At 43.9% G+C, this 20,270-nt stretch overlaps 1 protein-coding gene across 1 annotated transcript in view; it reads left to right on the top strand.

Moving 5' to 3' along the window:
- CACNA1I (calcium voltage-gated channel subunit alpha1 I) overlaps window positions 1–20,270 on the top strand; it is a 152,091-nt gene that overhangs the window by 103,103 nt on the left and 28,718 nt on the right. The window contains exons 9-17 of the mRNA XM_015860446.2: window positions 255–347; window positions 5,844–6,150; window positions 7,518–7,921; window positions 14,959–15,110; window positions 15,717–15,902; window positions 16,580–16,697; window positions 17,162–17,317; window positions 17,726–17,816; window positions 19,480–19,682. Of these exons, the coding sequence (XP_015715932.1) occupies window positions 255–347; window positions 5,844–6,150; window positions 7,518–7,921; window positions 14,959–15,110; window positions 15,717–15,902; window positions 16,580–16,697; window positions 17,162–17,317; window positions 17,726–17,816; window positions 19,480–19,682 (1,710 nt within the window). The remainder of the gene's footprint in view (window positions 1–254; window positions 348–5,843; window positions 6,151–7,517; window positions 7,922–14,958; window positions 15,111–15,716; window positions 15,903–16,579; window positions 16,698–17,161; window positions 17,318–17,725; window positions 17,817–19,479; window positions 19,683–20,270) is intronic.

Raw genomic sequence — 20,270 nt, 5'->3', positions numbered from 1 at the left:
GAAATGAACTATTTTAATGAAATATTCCTGCTGTGGACTAGCATGATCTCACAGGCTTTGACAGTGTGCCAGTGTCACCAAGCAGTACCACGCTGATTTCCTGGAATGGAAATTTGGCCTCCTTGAAAGGACTTTTTGTTTCTCACCTTCCTTGGAATACAACAGCCTTGCCAGTATCTGCCTGAGTACAGTGAGAAATGAACTCTAGATGCCCGTTTCCCTCCTGATTCTCTTTTTGTTTCTTGATTTTGCAGGTGATCACACTGGAAGGGTGGGTGGAGATCATGTACTATGTGATGGATGCTCATTCATTCTACAATTTTATCTACTTTATCTTGCTGATAATTGTAAGTATAAGACTTGCTGTGTCTCAGCATTGCAAGCTAAGAGCCTACAAAAGTCAGACATTAAGTCAACACAGATACTGGCTATCTAGATTTCTTCTTGGAACCTCAGGAATCCAGCTTGAGGTTTCTCACCAAGATTCTATGGCAGGATCATGTACTTGTGAGTCAGGTTCTTCCTTTTCACTCAAATAAATGTGCTCAGGATAGAGAATCAATACCAATGCAGGATAATGTGTTCATCCACACATCTCCTCTAAAAACAGTAGACCCAAAAGTAGAGAAAACCATTTCTTCATCTTTACTCTTATTTTTTCTTTTGTACATTTATAGCTCTTGAGTCATTCCTGTTTTATGGCTTCTGGCAGCACCTGGAGTCCTCAGATTCAGGGTCTCAGATTCAGATTTTGTCAGATTTAGGGTCTGTCATGCTGAATTACTTCCTCACTATGAACAAGAAGGAGCTGCTGCTCCCAAAGTGACATCAGTCCAACACAAACTGGCTGTGTGAGATCATCTGTGGCTGGTAGAGATGGAAGGAGAGCAGCGTATCAGTGATGAGAATTTCATAAGCAGTTTGTGAGCCCTGTGGATTTATACATGTGAAAGGTGAGGGTGGCTGTTTTATTGTAAGGAGATTTGTTGTTTGTGCATGGAAGGTGAGCTGACAAACACTATGCCTTTCCTCAGGCTCCTCCCATGTGTAAATATGTTTCCTTGGAAGGAATGTCATGTTTGTAACAAGAAAGAATTTGCCATGTTTATGAAAACTTTGCACTTTCAATTTTCCTACATGGGGACCAAAGTCAAAAGTAGAAAGGAAGAACTCAGGATGTACTGTGGGAAGTTTAAAATATACATGGTAGAAGCAATTCAGATCTAGGTCACTTCACCAGTAAAGACCTCAGTGTGCATCTCCAAAGCCTACGTACTCTTGGACGGACTGTTGAATGGACCTGGCTTAGATTCTCTCTGCGTCTACTACTTGTCCCACCCAGTCATGATCTCCTAGAAACAGATCTTTAGAAGCAGGTGCCCGGTAACATTAACACTTAGCTGGCATAGTTTAAATTCAGATTAGTATGTCATTATTTGAGAGCAAACAAACCTTAGCAGTTCCTGGGAGAAATTTTGTAAACTGTATGTATGGGGAGCAGCACAAGAAGAAATCTGCTGGTCCATTGAGGTTGGAGGCCTTATGAAAAAGCTGAATCTTCATGGTATCCCCCATTTCTTCCTGCTTCCTGGTCTTCTACTATCACAAGGAAAAGACAAGAGAAAAACAGAAATGTCACCTGTTCCCTTGGGCTGAAGTGTGAGCCAGGACAGCAAAGGTGAAATGTGCCTTGAAGAATGTTGCTTTTACTTTGAGTCTGGAGAGTTGCAATGAGGAAAGGCTAGAAGTCTGATTGCACAGGATGGTTGGGGAGCTCTCCCCAGCTCTATTCCCAGAGCCAAACCAAACATTTACTGCTTTTTGTGAATCCATAAAACAGTTATTTTCCTTATGGCTTGTTCAGATCTCCCGCTACGCAACTAATATTTAGCACCTACTTTTATTCCTTCTTTGCTTTGAGCAGCACAGCCAGGATACCTATATCTCTGTAACATGTAGTTTAGCACAGAATTCACTCCCAGCCTCATATGCCATCTCTCCCAGAGCCATTGTTTGACCTTTTAGATGGGCATGTCCATCTCCTGATGGCTAGGTTCAAAAACTGCACCCTCTGGCCCCACCTCCAAATTACATAAATTCTGCTGGAATATTTTTTGATTGGAAACAGCAGCATCCTTTAGTATTGGCTCACCTTGTGTACTTCCAGTGACTCAAACTTAGTCTGTGAATTTGCAGGCAGCTGAAAACCCTCAATTAAGCACTCCACCTGAGATTTTACTGTGGAGTGTCGTTGACATTTCTAGACACACCCTCCTCATTTGCAGAAGCCATCTAGGTTTATTTCCATCAAACACAAGAGCTCAAGAACCTCAGCTTCTCTGGGGACCGCTCAGAACATTGGAGCTTTATGCTAGGTGGGATATTTCCTTCATTGCTGGTGGAGTTAAACCAGGAAAAGATTTAGCATTTCTGTTACTTTCATTTCACATGTAATGCCATATTTCCCATGTGCTGTTGCAGCACTTAGCAAAACCACAATGTGAACTTGCTATCTTCTGATGTCATTTGTTCTCAAGGCCATCTTATAGCAATGAAATTCCCTCTTCAAGTCTTCTGAAGCATAGTGTTTGTGGCCTTCATCCTGCCCTCCTTCTCCATGATTAAAAGGCCTTGCTCGCTAAACAGGATTGCTCTGGCAGCCATGATTCAAGTCTTGACTCTTTGCTTTTCCACATACAACTTAGCCTTGGCTCAAACTCATTCTTCTGGGGTCAGATCTCCTCAGTCTCCTCCTTAGAGCTATGCTTTCATTGGTGACTTCTGCCTCCTTCACAGATATATCTTCAAATATCTGCATGAGGGCACCACCTGTTACGTTCATCAGGCAGGAAGAAATCTTCACCATCTGGGTGTATTCACATCATTATCTAGGATTCCTGCATTGGTGTCCCTGAAGAGAAGAGCACCAGCTGATTCTGGCACTTAGAAGGACCTTGCAGAAATATCTGGTAAAAACTTTTGTGTATTCAGGAAATAGCTTGCTGGTCTTGCTGGAGACCAGAGAGGTGACATCAAGGAAGGCCTACTTTCCCTTCTTGGGTCAGTGATCCATTTCAGTCTTAATCCTTGAACATCAGCTTTTTGTGTGCATTACTGCTCCAATTACTTGCCCACTAGTGTTGCTTCTGGACTACAGGCTCTTCTTCTTAGGTTCGCATCTGCACAGTGGTACTGAGGCCTCCTTGAAGAGCTTACGTGTGTGGACTTGCTGATTATTCAGGAATAAGCAATAAAAGTAATGGGCAATTAAGTTAGCATCTATAGCACCAGTCAATTCCTATTAAATGCTGCAGAGACCTGGGTCAAGCCTTGGGCTGAACAAAGTCAGGATCAGCTCAATCAAAGTACAGCTTGGTGTCAGAACTGAACCAGATGACTGTATGGGGCTTTGAATCAATGGTCTCCTTCTGGCTCTGTCAGACTCTTTGTCTGACTCCCTGTCAGACACTAGTGATCTCTTTGCTCAGCTAGCTGAGATGGATCACTCAATTACAAGCCATCTGGGAACTTTCCTGCCCTGCTAAATTGGAGGTAGAGTCAAGCTCAGCAGAAGTTTAGAGTTTGTGAACTTGCTTGTCGTTGTAAGGATGAAGCAAGCTCTACTGCTTTGTGTCTGATGTTTCTTGCTAAGAGGTTCAAGGAATGGGGGGCTCATTACCATAACCAGTCTTCTCACTTCTCCCTTTTCCTGTTATCAGTGGGAGATCACAGTGAACAGTTCCCTGTGAGGACAGGGCTTGGTGATGTAAACCTGACCCCTCTCAGGATTCAACCCCAGGCTTACATCATGACCCTGCTGAGGTCGTCTTGTTGCACTTGGCTTCTCTGCTTGTCACCTAGAGAGAAGGTGTTGCAAGCTTTAATTGGCTGATTTTTTATTTTTTTTCTGGAGGTGCTGGAAGATGCAAAGAAGATGCAAAATTGTGACCAGGAGTGTCACAATTTGCATTTCAGAAATGCATAGCGAGCATCCAACTCCCAAGTCAACTCTACTTCACTCAGAGCAAGCCCAAGGAGGTAACAGAAGAGAGAAGCCTGTGAGAGGGTCATGTAGTGCTGAGGGAGAAGAGGGCAGTAGAGCACACTGGAGGAGGGTTCACGTTCCCAGTTATACCCTCATCAGTGAAAACACGCAAGAGATCATGGACTACAGAAATCCATGGGGGAAAGAGAATGGCTTTGAATGAGGCACTGTTTTCCTTTTCAAGGCCATGTTCTGAAGCTGAAAGGAAAATAAACTTCATAGTGGAGAAGGGCTCAGAGATGAAGGGGAACAGAATTAGAACAGCTTTGAAGGGTGCTGAGAGGAGGAAAGAAAAAAACCCCAAACATTATTTTGAAATGGTTTATTGTCCTTGTGCTAAATCTGGTTGTAAAAGGCTTCATGCTTGAAAGGTTTATTCAGATAGTAGCAGAGATGTCTCCTCCTCAAAATACCAGGAGCCAAGGTATTGAGCCCCTGGCTGGAGCTGTTGAGCACCTATGTGCTAAAGAAAAAGACATCCAAAGGGGACAGGTTTGTGGGTAGAGCAGAAAGGGCTGTACACTGAGAGGAAGGCTTGTTGGGTTGGTAAAATTTGCTGGGGTACTTTCAGGAAAAAAAAAAACCAAAACCCTACACCACTTTTTACATGCTTGAGAGTTGGGATCATCTTATCGCCCAACTTTCTTGTCCTCTCCCCTTCACTGGAAGGGTTGTATGAAGGAGGGCACGTGTCAAAGCATAGAGGCAGGACTGGATCCAGCTCTGAGTCCGAGTGTGGTGTGTAATCTTTGTTCAGAAATAACACCCTACATTTTCTCAGTGCTGTACTGCTGCTTACAGCTCTGTGGGGAGAGGCCACCAATCACAGCCTCATAGCATTTGAGTGTGGTAGAAAGATTTCCTAGTGGACATTCATCTGTAATTTCATAATACACAACATGGAGAGAGAGAAAGATTTGCTTCCAGATCTCTCAGCACCAGGAACTGTCTCAGTTTTACAGCTAAGAAAACTGAGGTAAAGAAAGCTAAAGGGGAACTTGCCAATGTATAAAATAAGCCTCATAGACTTCTGGCTTTTGTGAGAATAAGAACTTGGGCTTTTTATTTCTGAGAAGCTGGGGGAGTGGGCTGTGGTGGTTTTTGTACATTTAGTGAAAAACTGACAAAGGCTGGAAGACAAGTAAAACAATGGAAAATGCATGCCTGGTAGCAGAAGAATAGAAATCGAGGAAGGTAGTATCGTTCTGACAGATTGTATGGCATCCTTCTCAAAGTCATTAGTTTTTGCAAACTTCTCCAGTTTCAAGAACTCATTCATTTCAGCAAAGTTAATCTTCCCGTGTAGTGAATTAAGGTGTAAATGATAGAAATAAATAAAATTCCCTGAGAACACTGACATGTCTTACAAGAGCTCAAGACAATAAATGACAACGCATGATTTTTCCAGTAGTAAAAGAGTAAGCAGAGGAGAAAGCAAACTAGTGCAATCCTCCATCTCCCACTTTCTGCTTAACACAAAGGAGAGGGAAAGAAAAAGCCCAATTTCTGTCAAACACATTGTAGGTAAGTTCTAAGTGACATGCGAAAGTTCCTAAAGCCCATCAAAAGAGCCAAAAAGTGGGTTTCTGTTTGCTGAAACGGGGGTGTGAATTCTGCATGGAAGTGACACTGAGGGAGCTCTCAAGACCAAGCTCAGCAAGTCCTGGCTCCTCTGAAATTCATACACAGACTGGTGTTGGCTCTTGTTCCTGTTCTCCTTCCTCACCTCTCACTTCCTTTTTCTCCCACATGTTCTTCACAGCAACATTACCTGTCCCTTCTTTTCCATTGCTTCTAGGTGGGCTCCTTCTTCATGATCAATCTGTGCCTGGTGGTCATCGCCACACAGTTCTCAGAAACAAAGCAGCGGGAGAACCAGCTGATGCAGGAGCAGCGGGCCCGGTACCTCTCCTCCAGCACTGTTGCCAGCTACATGGAGCCTGGAGACTGCTATGAGGAGATCTTCCAATATGTTTGCCACATCATGCGCAAAGCCAAACGCCGCACCCTTGGGCTGTACAACAGCATACAGAGCCGGCGCCAGGGCCACATAGAGCCGAGTGAAGCCAAGCAAGGCATCAGCAGGCAAAAACAGAGGCACTACAGTAAGGATGAATCTGGAAATGTCAGTAGTGGGAACGGGAGCGTAACTGGGAGCAGCTCTATGTGCTATGTTTCCAAAGGACTTTGGTCAGCAAAGCACGGAGTTAGAATTAATATTGATAATTGAGCTTGAGGTCATGGATAGCGCACCAGACCAGTAAGGTGGGGGTGACCAGCAAGAGTGGGAATGGAAACAGGGATGATCAATCAGAAATGCTGGAAACCCAGATCTGAAATCATAACGGACAACATCAAAGGCACCAAATGAGGCTTGGGAAGGGCTCCAGGTCTGGTAGGGCAGCAGAATGACCGCAGCCTAGGAAAGAGATGTATTAAGGGAGTACGAAGGAGTTTGACTAAGGATTGTACTGAGGGACACAGCATGTATCCCAGCATTTTCCTTCCAAAATGACTTTACAGGAGAGAAGTAAAGGGAGTAGAATTGCAATAGAGCTTCCCCTGAGCCAAGGGAGAAGAGCAAATACTGAAGTCAGTTTGATGTGTTAAGGCAATGGAGACGATTTCTCTTGATGGGAACACATCCTGTTGTGTAAAATTAGACATGAGATACCATTCTAATTGGATTCCTGGCCTGAAAAGTGACTGTAAAAATGGTATTATAGAGTTAGTATTAACTGCCTGCTGATACCTTTCGTAAGAAATTCTCTCAGTTAACAAGCGAAAAGATGGATTTTCCTTCAACTAGTCTTGCATGCTCAGTCTTTCATTTTCTTTACTTGCTAGGAAGAAGGTTACTGCAGTTAATGAATTAATTGATTAATCCCTCCAGTGTCTGTTTGATCTTCCAGGCACAACTGGAGGTTTGAGGAACTTGGTTTTCTCACTGAAGTCAGCAAATTGTTCTCAGAGTGCACCGACTGTCAGGAGGAACCATTCTCATATTAGCTTTTCTGGCTTCTTGAGATACTTTGCTATTCCCTAATTTAAAGAGTTGAGTTCAGCATCTGAATTATTGGATCCCACTTGCAACTGTTTAGGCCATTTGCAGCCCCCTTGATCATTTTCTCCCTCAGTTCCCACTTAACCCAAATGTCTAAATCTCAAGCTATGATTCCTGCATCAGACAAAACAGTTCTTCCTCTGATGGACATGAAACCCCACTGAGCCTAATCACTGGCAGATGAGCAGTATCATGCCTTCTGGTGACACAGCCAGTCAGTGTAAAGCACCCAGCGGCACTTGCTTTTATTGTTGCCCTTGAGATGATTTGCCGGTAGTCATCCTTACAGCTAAAAAAGCCCAGTTGCAGAGTCTAAATAACTAAAAGCCAAAAAAATTCTCAGTTTGGATGCATTTTTTTGGAGGGAACAAAGCTTTCTCCTTTAAACACAATCATTTATCTCCCCAGGAATGTGCCAACAGCACAACCCTCTTGACCGCCCTCCTCAAGGCCTGGTCCAGCCCATTGCTGTGACAGCAACCTCTGATCTCACCAACTGCCCCCAATGCCATAGGGGGGAACATGACACATCCCGAAGGCTTTCTGTCCTGGACAGTGCTGACTCAGACCAGGAAGATGGAGGAGACAGTGAAGCAGAGGGAGAAGGCTGCAGAGGTGACCAGAGTGCATCAGCTCTGGAGAAGGAGGAAGAAGAGGTGGAGGAAGGTGGGAGGATGAAGCTGTGTAGTGACATGTGGCGGGAAGTTAGAGTCAAGCTTCGAGGGATTGTGGACAGCAAGTACTTCAACCGTGGGATCATGATCGCGATCCTTGTGAACACTATCAGCATGGGCATCGAGCACCATGAGCAGGTAGGTTGTGCAGAACAGACACTGGGGGACAGAGGGTCATGCTTGGGGTTAAGGACTGGCCACACAGAACCAAAATCTGCTAAAGGCAGAGACTGAGCAGTTTGTACCTGAGGACATAGCATAGCTTTGAGAAAGCCACAGGATACTGCAGGATCTTTTCCTACCCATCCCTGCACCTAATTGCTTTCACTGTCTCTATCTGATCTATTTCTTAGTTTCTTTCAGTCTCTCTTTTTTTTCCTCCTCCCTTCTCACTTTTATTCCTCTATTTTTCTTTTCTTTCTGTCTTTCTCACATCTGCTTCTCTCTCCTTCACCCTCGACTCTTCCATCTTTCTCATCTCTCATTTCTCTCTTCATTAGCTTACTGAATCCTTAGTCTATGTGGTTAATTTAATGTGCTCTCTTGGGATGTCACAGGCACTTCACCAGCATCTCAGTTCAAATCCATCAGCTTGCTAGCCTTTCCAGCTTAATTAAGGGATGCCTGAGAGTCATCTAATTGCAAAAGAAGGCACCACCTCCCACCTCCAGTCGTTCTGGGGGCTCATATGGCTTGAGCCTTTCCTTTACTCTGACAGCAAGAAGTGATAGATAGGCCAAGGCACAGATAGCATGTGTGAGGACAGTTCTGCTTTTCATGCCAATAGTTTGCAGGCATCTGAGTCAGCAGTGCACTTTATCCTAACGACAGACTTGTGAGATGGAGAAAGATTGTGTGCCCTCATTTTATAGCTGGAAATCAGAAGCTATGTCTATCCTGTGATGTGCAGAGCAGGCTTGAGAGGGTGTTCAGTGTATCCATGACCTTCCATCTGCATTGCTGGCTGATGGTTCTATTGCATGTTGAGTTGTAGGACTCTGTGATGTACATCTGTGCCTCAGATCTGTGCCGCTGGTCTGAATGTGGCCATGATTCACACCACTTGTCTGCCAAGATCACAAGAAATAAGAGATTGGCCCACAGCAGAAATGCTAACTGCATCAGGGAATTTTACAGCCAAGGCAAATTTTAGCCACAAATGCAATCTCAGGAAGCATAGAAACCTGCAGCGAGAGTGGTTTAAGCAAGCACTCAGACTTGCCCTGTGCTCTATTAGGGTGGAGATATCATAGAATCATAAAGGTTGGAAAAGACCTCTGAGATCATCTAGTTCAATATCCTGAGCCCCAGAGTATATGAATTTCCCTGTATGAGGCAATGAGGCTGAGGCAATATTTGAAGCCTCAGATGCCTGGATCCCACCCACACTGCAAACATTAGACCATTTTACAAAGCCCAGATGATTTCTGATACAAGGATGGGAAACCTTAATTTGATCACAGAATACAAAACTGCTCGGGATGCTTTAGTATGGAAAAATACTGTTGGAAGCTCAGAGAGGGGGGAATGAAGAAGAGTCTGGAGCAGTTGACTCATGAAAACAGATAAAAAAGAGCAATGTTTTTATCATGCAGCAGAGAGATGAGTAAGGGTTGAAGCCCAGGACAACGTGAAAACTGCCCACTGATGTTTTGAAGATGCAAGCACAAAGCAGAAAGATGCATTGTTCATTTTGTGTTATTGGAGACAGCATGATTTCGAAGTTTAGCTGAAGAATATTTGAACTGGATGTAGAGGATTCACTCTGACTGTTGTGTGTGCAGATCTAAGCCCTTCTGGGCCACCTCTGCTGTGTTTGTACAAGCCTTGGCAGAGCAGGATCTGCCTGCAGCCTCAGGGTTTCTGGTAGCAGGTTATTAATGACACATCCTGGAAGTTATGCTATCATTTTTTATCTACAAGTATCTAGGAAAAGCTCACGGCCCTCTGGGATGCTTATAGTATATATAAAAAGTTGACTGTATTGATCATAACTGAAAATTGTGGTGCAGCTGTTTATTTAAAATGTGTGCATTGTGTCCTGTTAGCCTAGCACATGACTCTTTTAAAAAGAATATTTAGTTTCTGACATGAATTCCAGGCCTTTTTCTGGTGAAAGTTACCTCAAAACCACATAAGCATGTACATGCTTCCCTTTGCTCTTTCATGTTTCTCAAGCCCTGTTGTTGGTATATCTCAAACTGATGCTTCACTGCCTCCTTTTCCCTCCTTCCATTCCCTTTTTCCCATTGCTTTCTTTCTTTCCAGAAAAATATATTTTCACAGAAAAATATTCAGCAAAACCCCTCTGCTGTGATTTGCAGCTTGACACCATCTTATGACTGAAGCAAGTTTTTGTTGCTTCAGCTGCTTCATCATGTGAATCTCCCCCAAATGAGAGCTAATGGAAATAAAGACCCTTCAAGCTTAGATTTTCTGGTGTGTGAGAGATCACAATCCCAGGCACTTGCTAGGGATGCACCTGTCTGGGAAAGAGGATGTGTGAAGGTGTTGCAGGTTTGTATGGTATGGTCCATCATCTTTGTGTTGCTCTGGTTGTTCATGGACTATACAAATGAGATGGCCCAGGGTAGAAAAACATCCTTCCACTATTTCAGAGGAGCTTATAAGCAAGAGGGGGACCGACTTTTTGGACTTCTTGAATGGGCAGGTAGTGATAGGACAAAGAGGAATTGCTTCAAACTAAAAGAGGGGAGATTGAGGTCAGATGTTAGGAAAAAATTCCCTGCTCAGAAGGCCCTGACACAGGCTGCTCAGATTGCTGTAGAATGCCCCATCTCTGGAGGTTCAAGGCCAGGTTGAATGGGGGCCTGAGCAGCCTGAGCTGGTGGGTAGCAGCCCTGCCCACAGCATGGGGTAGGACTGGCTGGGCTTTGAAGTCTCTTCCAGCCCAATGATTCTATGATTCTGTGACCCAGAATCATGGGTGAGACTGCAGGAGCTGGGCAGAGGGGTCAGCCTCAGAAACACAGGTGTCTTGAGGACTGCGCCAATGTGCAAGTCTAACTTTTGATTCCTGAGCTTGACCAGCAGAAAGAAAGATGTAAATTGGAATTATCTGTTTGTTTTGAATGAGGGGAGTTTGAACCAGACAACCTCTAGAAGTGTCTTGCAACCTCCACCGTTCTGCAGTTCTATTACAGTTCATGCTTATTTTTTTATTTTACTGTGTTTTGTTTTGGCTTGATTTGGTGGTTGCTTTTGTTTGTTTGTTTTATGCCAGGAAACTGAACCTCTGCATCCAAATCACCTTTAAAATTTGTCTCATCCATCAAGTCTTTTCTGTCATTCTGCTTGTGTGTCTGAGGCACCTTCCTATCTCCGTATACATTTCTTGTGAGGGAAATCGATTCATTTTGGGACAAACTGTATTGCTATGACTCATTCTTAATCCTTAAGCTTATCACAAGTTATCACTTGTAAACAGATTAGTTTATACAAATCCGTCACTGTGCTTTATGACATGCAGTACCCTTAGTATTGGGTCTTCCTATATTCCTGGGACATGGCACAGGCCAAAATCCATCATTTCAAGCTTTGTCCTGCTTGAAATATTTTTTGCAGTTCTTCAGATTTGCTTCTGCTTGGAAGAATTGCTTTTTAAAATCCAATGTATTAAATTGATAAAGATATTAAATGCTTGTGACTGTCCAGAAGGATCCTTTAAATAGCCGTAATTTTTTGTTGGTACTCGCAGAGGATCTGGTGCTGCTCACTTTTCTCCTTATTCAGAGCAAGGTTACTCCCAGATAAATGTCTCAGACTCCTTTCTCATATATTTCTTTGAGCCTGTTGGACTTGCACATCCTTGCTATTAGTAGCCATTAAGACAATTACAGAGAAACTTGATTTCCTTCCTGTTGTGTCAACTTCCAGTATCCCTTGGTGCATCATTGCAATACTTTATGAGGTGTGGGTCAGGAGGCCATCACTTGTTTCCCGGTTAAACCAGCCTCACGTACTGCCACCTTTGTATCCTTTAGCCTGCATGATTTCTCTTTATACCAGCATTTATTGGATCCGCTGGTTCATATTTTACAGTTATTGCTTCTCTTTTTGCTATTTGCTGCTTGTCAGAAACATTCAGCAAGTGTCCAAGCCAGCTCATCATGCTGACATTTAGTAAATGATGGAACAGGCTCTCCAGGGTGCTGGATGAAGCCACATCGCTTCAGTCTTGTAAAACTAGGGAATAACAAAATATTATGAAACCCTATCTGCTTGTGGGGTGGTGATAGAGAAAGTAAAAGCTAGCTGGTCTGTTCCACAGCTGATTTCTGTGATTCTTCTGATTATCAAGTAAAATTGATAGAATGAGGAGACCTGTGTATGTATTTTTCTCTCTCATGCTCTCAGAGGTGGTGACGTGCAGGTAGGTTGGTAGGTTTACATAGATCACATCAATAACTCTCTTGTTTCTAGGGCAGTTGCCTAGTTAGAATAACCTGGTTATTCCTGTTTAGAATAGACTCTTGCAGTGTAGTCTGCATATTCTCAGCCTTTCCTATAGTGCTCACCTTTCTGGCTGCAGTCTGATAATGACATTTTCCCCTTGTTTTTTCCCTAGCCATTTGCCCTCTTCATCAAATTCACATTTCTCTGGCCAGTCTCCCACTCCAGCAGCATCCACTGACATTCTTGACCATGCTGATCTAGATATGAACGCATACCTGTGCAGCATGCAGCCCCTGCCCTGCCAGCGGCAGTATCTCTAGGAATGGCTGCAGTGCAGGATCTGCCTGTCGCCTTTCCAGCTGGCTCTTCTCTCTTTTCCCTTTCTTTTTCCTGAGTGCATTTCTTTTGTGTTGCTTTTCCCTCCCTAGCCAGTATTTCTTTCCTACTTCATTTTTAACAGTGTCTTTTTTGCTTCTTTTTGGAGCCCATTATGTTATTATTTTTTCCTGCTCTTTTTGTAGTTTCTTTTTGCTGCCTCTCTCATTTCTGTCTCTTGCTCCTTTCTTTCCCTGCCCTGTTCTTCCTGCCCCTCTCCCTGGGAATGATGCTTTCTGGGTCTGATTGATAGCCCATTAGAAGAAAGATTAACAGGTGGAGGCTTGACTAGAGAAACAGATGTCAGGGAGGGAAGGAGAGACAGGAGAACAGGTGACCTTTTCCGTGAGAGGCAAGCATGGCTTTTCAAACATCAATTGCTCCCTACGACAGCACAGGAGAGAAAGCATGGACAGCAGAGAAGGATAATCCACCATTATAGCCTGTTGCTTTTTTGCATTCCTCATTCTCACTGGCATAATCAGGCTGAAATTGGCATCTCTGTTTAGCATATGGGCCTCATGTTCCCAGCTTGTGTCATTACTGCCTGGCTCTTGGTAAAGTGTTCTTCATCTCTCCCTTCCCTTGTGCACTTGTTCATTCTTCCTCTCTCATCATTCTTATCTCCCCTCCTCTCTTCTTCATTTTCATGATGGTTTTGTTATTCAAATGTAATTATGGATATAAATTGAGCTATCTCCTTTTTTTTAAAAAAAAAAAAAAGTATTTTATTTTATTTCAGTTAAACCTGCACTGAGGAATGCATGAAATTACCAATGGACATGGGGTAGACACATGACTGTGGGAAGCACTTTCCAATCTATTTATTCATATGGGAGAAGAACAGACAGATTTATGGTTTCGGGGGTCCTCCCTGAGCAATCTTCAGATTTAGGGGGAGGTTCAGACCCAGAACCAGAAAGAGGTCCCAGACATGGGTTGATAGTTGGGCTAGATGATCTTAATGGTCTTTTCAGTCTTAATGATTCTATGATTTTATGATAACAAAACAGAGAGAGACTTCTGTTTGCTACCACAGAGGCACAGATCTTGGGCTCAATGGCACTGTAGGCTAACATCAAATATTTAGCCTTCAGTGGGGTGTGAAAGACCTGCCCCAAGGTAAACATGGAAAACTGGACCAGAGGAGCTCTGAGTAGGAACTTTGGGGCTGCCATATCATGTTCCTCTGTTTGGGAAGGTGGCACCCCTTCATCTGGAACAGGTTCCTACCAGATGCTGCTTGGAAAGGTTATGGCCAGCAGTGTACTGCAGCCAGACAAATTATCTTAGTGGTTTCATATGATCTGAAGGCCTTAAGCAGTCCAGTCTGATCACAACATGTGATCCATTATACTGGAAGGAGATTTTTCACACACCTGGGGAAAATTTGTTACCTGCCCAATGTCATGGTCTGTATGTGTATGGCGTCTGTGTAGGCATGTTGTGCTTGTGCAAGTTACCCCTCATGAATCTGGCATCAGTTCAGACTTCAGTTCAGACTGTTTGGCCTGATGCAGTCCCAGTCTCTAGTGTGAAAGGTGCTTTTTCCATCCCAAATTCAGCACGGGGAATGCCTTAATTTCACACAGCAGGACAGCAAGAACCTGGCATCCCTCACAAATGACATCAGTGCAGCCTCTGTCTCCCCCTAAAACAACATTTCACCATTCCTTTGGAAACAGTGTAGATTCTTTGTTAACCTTGTCAGGGAAGTTTCCAGGGCTGCACACGGTGAAGAAAAGTCATTAATTCAGAAAACAAAAGAAGGAGTAATTTAATTTGCTCAGACTTGTTCCACTGATGGAGTCATTAAAACACTTTCTCCCTTATGCACAAGCACATCATTCTCTGCTGGAGGAGACTGTTTCACAAGGACTGAAAGATGTGTCAGAGATTCATCAGAAAAAAAATGCCTGGGGTAGGGTCAGGTTATGGGTTTTTGTTTTGGTTTGTTTTTTCTTTTCCTTTCTCTTTATTCAACACAGTAGTTTTGTGTCATCTCTGAAGATTTCCACTGTGTGCATCTGTTTTTCTCCTCTTACTCTCTCATTTTATCTTGCTGTTCCTATCTCTTATAGGTAGGTGTTAGCACTGTGGCCGTTGCTGTTATGTTACTCATACAGTTTGATATTCACTTTGGTAATTATTGAAGCAAGACCAGGAAACTGATGCATATCAAAGACTTAGTGGGGAACTAGGGGAAGGAAGTAGTAAATGTGGGAAGGAATTGGAGCAGAAAGGCATCTGTCCAGCCTCACTTCTATCTCACCCATGGTTCTTCACAATTCACTACAGAACCTGTCCCCTAGGAACGGTGGCATTTTATTTCCCACAGTTTCAGGGCTCTTTCAGTTCTGACTCTGAATTTGCCTTCTCTCCAGCCAGAGGAACTGACCAACATCTTGGAGATCAGCAATGTTGTCTTTACAAGCATGTTTGCCCTGGAGATGATTCTGAAACTTGCTGCTTTTGGCCTCTTTGATTACCTCCGCAACCCCTACAACATCTTTGACAGTATCATCGTCATCATCAGGTGATAAGGGTCTTGGGTATCAACTGAAATACATATAGTAGAGAGCACCACAAAGTTTGCATGTTTTCACCTGCCTTTTCCAACAAAATTTAGCAGCTTTAACAGAAAAAAGGGGACAAGCTGATACACAAGACAAAGGATTGGGAGAACAAGTTGTCATTTCCCGATACTTTTGATAACCCTGAGCACTTCTGTCCCTCATTTTGTCTTCTGTTGGATGGAAGCCATCATGATTGTCTTGCAAGTCCACAAGAAATATTAGTTGCAAAATATTTTTCAGAATGCACAAATGAAGGGTACTACAGAAGTTTAATGTGTGGTGGAAGGACCTGTCTTGCTGGGTCTTACTGCTGAAATCCTTCCCTCATTTCTGCAACAAGTAGTGCTTCATGAAAGTAGAAATGCCATTTTCTACATGTTATTACAAACCTGTAATATATATTTCTAATTATGTCTTGTTCAAACAAATTTTCTGTCTGACCTGTATACGTGTATGCTGCCAATGCAGAGGTGACAACTTGGATCAGAGTTCTGACATTCTCTCTCTGCTGTTTGTTCCCTTCTTCATTTTGTTTCTTTTGCTCCTTGGGCCTCTCTTGGCCATAGCATCTGGGAGATCATCGGTCAGTCGGATGGGGGCCTCTCAGTGCTGAGGACATTCCGGCTGCTCCGGGTGCTGAAGTTGGTACGTTTCATGCCTGCACTGCGCCGCCAGCTGGTGGTCCTGATGAAGACTATGGACAACGTTGCCACCTTCTGCATGTTGCTCATGCTCTTCATCTTCATTTTCAGGTGAGGAGGCGGTTGCTTTGCAGTGTTCTGAGGAGGCACTGCATGGTTCATATTGCTGTAAACATCAGTGAGTGAGCACGTGGCTCATCTTGTCTATGGCTCTAGGCTTGGGCAGCACTGGTAGATATTTGCTTAAAGAGATTGAGGCTGTTGCTCCCGTAAATTGGTTTTAGTAGCTGAAGATTTGTCCTGGATGGGGTGGAGAAATGCTGCCTCCAAATGTGTGTGCTGAACATAATGTCCCATTGTGGAACAGGTGATGTCTCTTGGCAATTAGTAGTATCTGCAGGAAGATCTCAGCCTGGATGCTGATTGGCAGAAAGGTCACAGGAAGCACCCAGGAAAATTTGTCAGTGTACTTTATGGTTGCACTGACAGGGAGATGAAGACAAATGAGAGCAAATGAGAATAACGGAGAAAGCAGGTCTGAAGGCATTAAGTGGGCTCTGAGGCAGTGCAGATGAGAAGTGAGGTTACGATTACGCTATAGGGTTGAAACACAAAGCTCTTTCTTTATGGTTAAGTCCCAGTGGTCTGGCTGTGTTGTTCTAGCACCTGTATCTTTCATCTCAAATAATTATATGATCATTAATTGATATGGAGTGTCACTCTGACAAATTTATTGTGATGACAGAGACATTTAAATTGGGCACCAATTCCTATTCCTTTCCTAACAGTATCTTGGGAATGCACATCTTTGGATGCAAGTTCAGTCTGAAGACTGATACAGGAGACACAGTTCCAGATAGAAAGAATTTTGACTCCCTGCTGTGGGCCATTGTCACTGTCTTCCAGGTGAGCTCACTTTGCTCTTCATGGGTGGAAAAAGCAAAGTGAGGATCGTGAGGGTTTTTTTTTTTTCTTGTTGTGGATTATTCATTCATTTCTAATGACACAGAAGGCTTCAGTATGTGACATCAAAAGAAGAAGAGCTTGGTGACTGGTATCTCTCAGGCAGAGGGGCTCCTTCCTTCCTAAATGGAAGTTTGCAAAGGTCACTTATGCTGTGGCAACACCTGTGTTTAACACTGTCACCCTGGCATATGGCTACCCTCATATTTGTTCTTGTTTCTTTTTGCTCAGCCAGCATTACTGGGGCAGTATCACCATACTGGACAGTAGCAATGGGCGGTAGCTGTGTGATTATGGGGAGGTTAAAAGGCCTAATGTATCCTAAAGTGTATACTTTCAGTGTCTTTTTTGGGAATCCTCTCTGTGTTCTTCCTGCATGTTTACATCATTTCTGATCCTGGTTGCAGATCTTAACCCAGGAAGACTGGAATGTTGTGCTCTATAATGGCATGGCCTCCACCTCACCATGGGCATCCCTTTACTTTGTGGCTCTTATGACATTTGGCAATTACGTACTCTTCAATCTGCTGGTGGCCATCCTCGTGGAGGGGTTCCAGGCTGAGGTAAGCCATCAATGATCCAATGGAGAGGAGGAAGAGAGGTGCTTAAAAGGGATCTCTGAGACACTTGGCAGATACTGAAGGACTCACGAAGTATCACACCTCTGACATTCTTCCTCTTAAGTTCAGGGTGGGCTTCTTTAAAAAAAAAAAAAGATGACAGTATTAATCCTTGCAGTGAAAGAGACAAACCCTCCAGAAGGGAATTAACAATTTCCATCCCATGCTACACCAGCTAAGGTGAGTCCTTTCCATTTCCTAAAGCAAGAATGCATTATCAGCCATCACAGGTCATGCTGGACTCCCCAGTGGTCATGGTAGTACATGGCTGTCAAGGAAGATTGGTAACAGTGATATACAAGAAAAAGTGGCCTTTTATGAGTTCCCACCTTCTTGATTTGTGTGTTACAGGGTGACGCCAACCGATCATACTCAGAGGAAGATCAGAGTTCATCAAACATGGAGGAGTTAGATCAGTTCCAAGAGATCCAGGAAGGCTCAGGTATGATAGCTCAAACTGTCTCATTTGTTTGCAACCCATTGGTGCTTAGTGGGAAGCCTGAAAGAAGATTCGGCAGAAAATTGGCTCCCACCTCCAAGGCAGAACTTACTTTTGTTTTGAACTTAATGTTAGTTTGTGGTGTTACATGTGGAAATTTTGGAGCTGCACTGGCATCTTGAGGAAAGTGATAACTAAAGGGAGCAGGTTTTGAATGCCTGAAAAACAGCAAAGAGAAGTGAGAAGATGGCGCTCCTGCTCAGCTTTGGGGACACCATTTCAGGAACACCGTGTCCAGATCTGGAGGCCCCATTTGGAGAGGGGATACCAACACATTAAAAAGGACTCAGGCAAATCTGGAAGCCCTGCCTCGTAGTGTGAGGTTAATGAAGCTTAGAGAAACTGAAGAAGTAAGTTGATCACACACTCTGTAAATGCTGGCCATAAGGAGAGATTTTAGATGGTAGATGACTCTTTAATTGAGCAGAAAAAGGCATAATGAGATTGTAAAGGTTGGAAGCTGAAGCTAGATAAACTCAGACTGCAAAAAGCCACATATTTTTAAAGAAGGATAATTAACTGTTGGAACAGTCTGCCTAGAACTGCTGGGTAAGGTTTCCACCCCTTGAAGACTGCAAAAGGTATTATACTTCAGGCAGGACTTGGTGGCAGGGAGCAGCAAGAGTATGAATAGTGAGTCGGAAGCTGGGGGAAGCATCCAAGCTTGCAGGACAGAGACCACACCAGCAAAGGCATAGGACTTGCACACATGAGCAGAGCAGGTCTGATGATGGTAGCCAGGGTCTAATTGTGGTTCAGAGTCTGTCGTGCAAGTCCACAGGGAGCCAGCAAGCTCAGTCAGCAAGACAAGGTCAGGATCCATAAGGTGTAAGTACGGGCAGAAGCATATTCACAGCATAATCCAGGCAAATATTACAGGCATAGGTCTGAGCTTGAATGCATCTTCTGTGGTGAGGAGCAGAGGCTCCAGGCTTGGCTTGTCACGGCCTGTTCTCACAACTTAGATTTTTTTCATAGCAGTACTATCCTGGGTTGCATAGCTACACTGAGCCAGGGCTTATCTTGAGTGTAGGCAGCCAAAACCCTTGAAGGGCAGAAAGAAGAAAGGTTAGAGTCTGTTGGTCACAGGCAACAGTGACAGAGAGAAGGCAATGGTATGTGACCTTCATTATGCAACAGGTCAAACAAAAATGATTGCTCCACTCCCTTTGGGTGTTAAAAGCCAGCATCCCATTCTCTCCATCCATCTTGACAAATGTCAGTGGTTTTCAGACCAGCTAACACAGCCCTCAAAGGTGCCCTGAATCTTCAAGGTCAATGATCAGTCATTTGAAGAGGCCCAGCATAGGACAGGCTGTTCTGTTCTGCCTTTCCTCCTGACCAGCACTCTGCTCAACCATCTAGCCTCAAGGAGAGCCACTGCAAGTTTTGTAGATTGAAAAGAACATTTCAAAGTCATGCTAGATTGTACTTTTGCCATAGCATCCTAAAGCAAAAGGAATTAACGCTGGCTGATGCTAAACAGCTAACACGCTGTTAGCTGCTGACATGCTTAACAGTTTGGGTGTTGAAACTGTCCCTGAGTGGTGAGGAACCAATCTCCTTCTTTTCTCCTTTTTCCCTCTTTTTCTATCTTTGCACCCAGATCCCAAGCTTTTTGCAATTTCTGTGACACCAAATGGCCACTTGGACCCATCATTGCCCTCTTCCAATGCCCCAGTTGCTGCTGGCAGAGTCTCCAACTCCTCACGCAACTCCCTGCAGCCTGACCAGATCTGTGTTGCTGTTGGCTCCCGGAAAAGTAGTGTGATGTCCCTGGGGAGAATGACCTATGATCAGCGATCCTTGGTGAGTGAGTGAGTAGGAACATCTGTCATACCCTTCTTTTGAAGTGCAAGTGCCTTTCATCATCTGTTGGATTACTATGGAGAATTGCATTGCTTGTAACACAACCACATTGCCTGTCCTTAGGAAGCCAGTTCACATTATTCATCTGTATTTCCAGATTAGATCAATCAGTCAATCTGAGAAAGGCTTGGATTGGAAAGGACCTTAAAGATCATCTCGCTCCAAACCTCCTGCCATGGGCAGGGTTGCCAGTCACTAGGTTAGATTGCCTGGGAACCCATCCAATCTGGCTTTGAACACCTCCAGGGATGAGGCATCCTGTGCAGCCTGTGCCACTGCTTCACCAACCTCTGAGTGATTTATCAGCCTTATTGATCTATATTTGCAGATTGTTGAACAGTATTCCACTGAATGTTGGTTATAGCTTTTATATTCTTCTGGTGAGAGAGGGGGTACACCATGGGCACAGAGCTTTTCTTTTTGGGAGACCAGACTCTGAGGAGCCTGATCTAGCTGTGGATGTATCTAAAGGAGAGCTACAGGAAAGATGGGAACAGGCTCTATTACAGGGTTAGTTGTGATAGAACA

The sequence above is a fragment of the Coturnix japonica genome, chromosome 1 (genome assembly GCF_001577835.2).
Source record: "Coturnix japonica isolate 7356 chromosome 1, Coturnix japonica 2.1, whole genome shotgun sequence".
NCBI lineage: Eukaryota > Metazoa > Chordata > Aves > Galliformes > Phasianidae > Coturnix > Coturnix japonica.
This window is presented reverse-complemented; position numbering and strand designations above follow the sequence as displayed.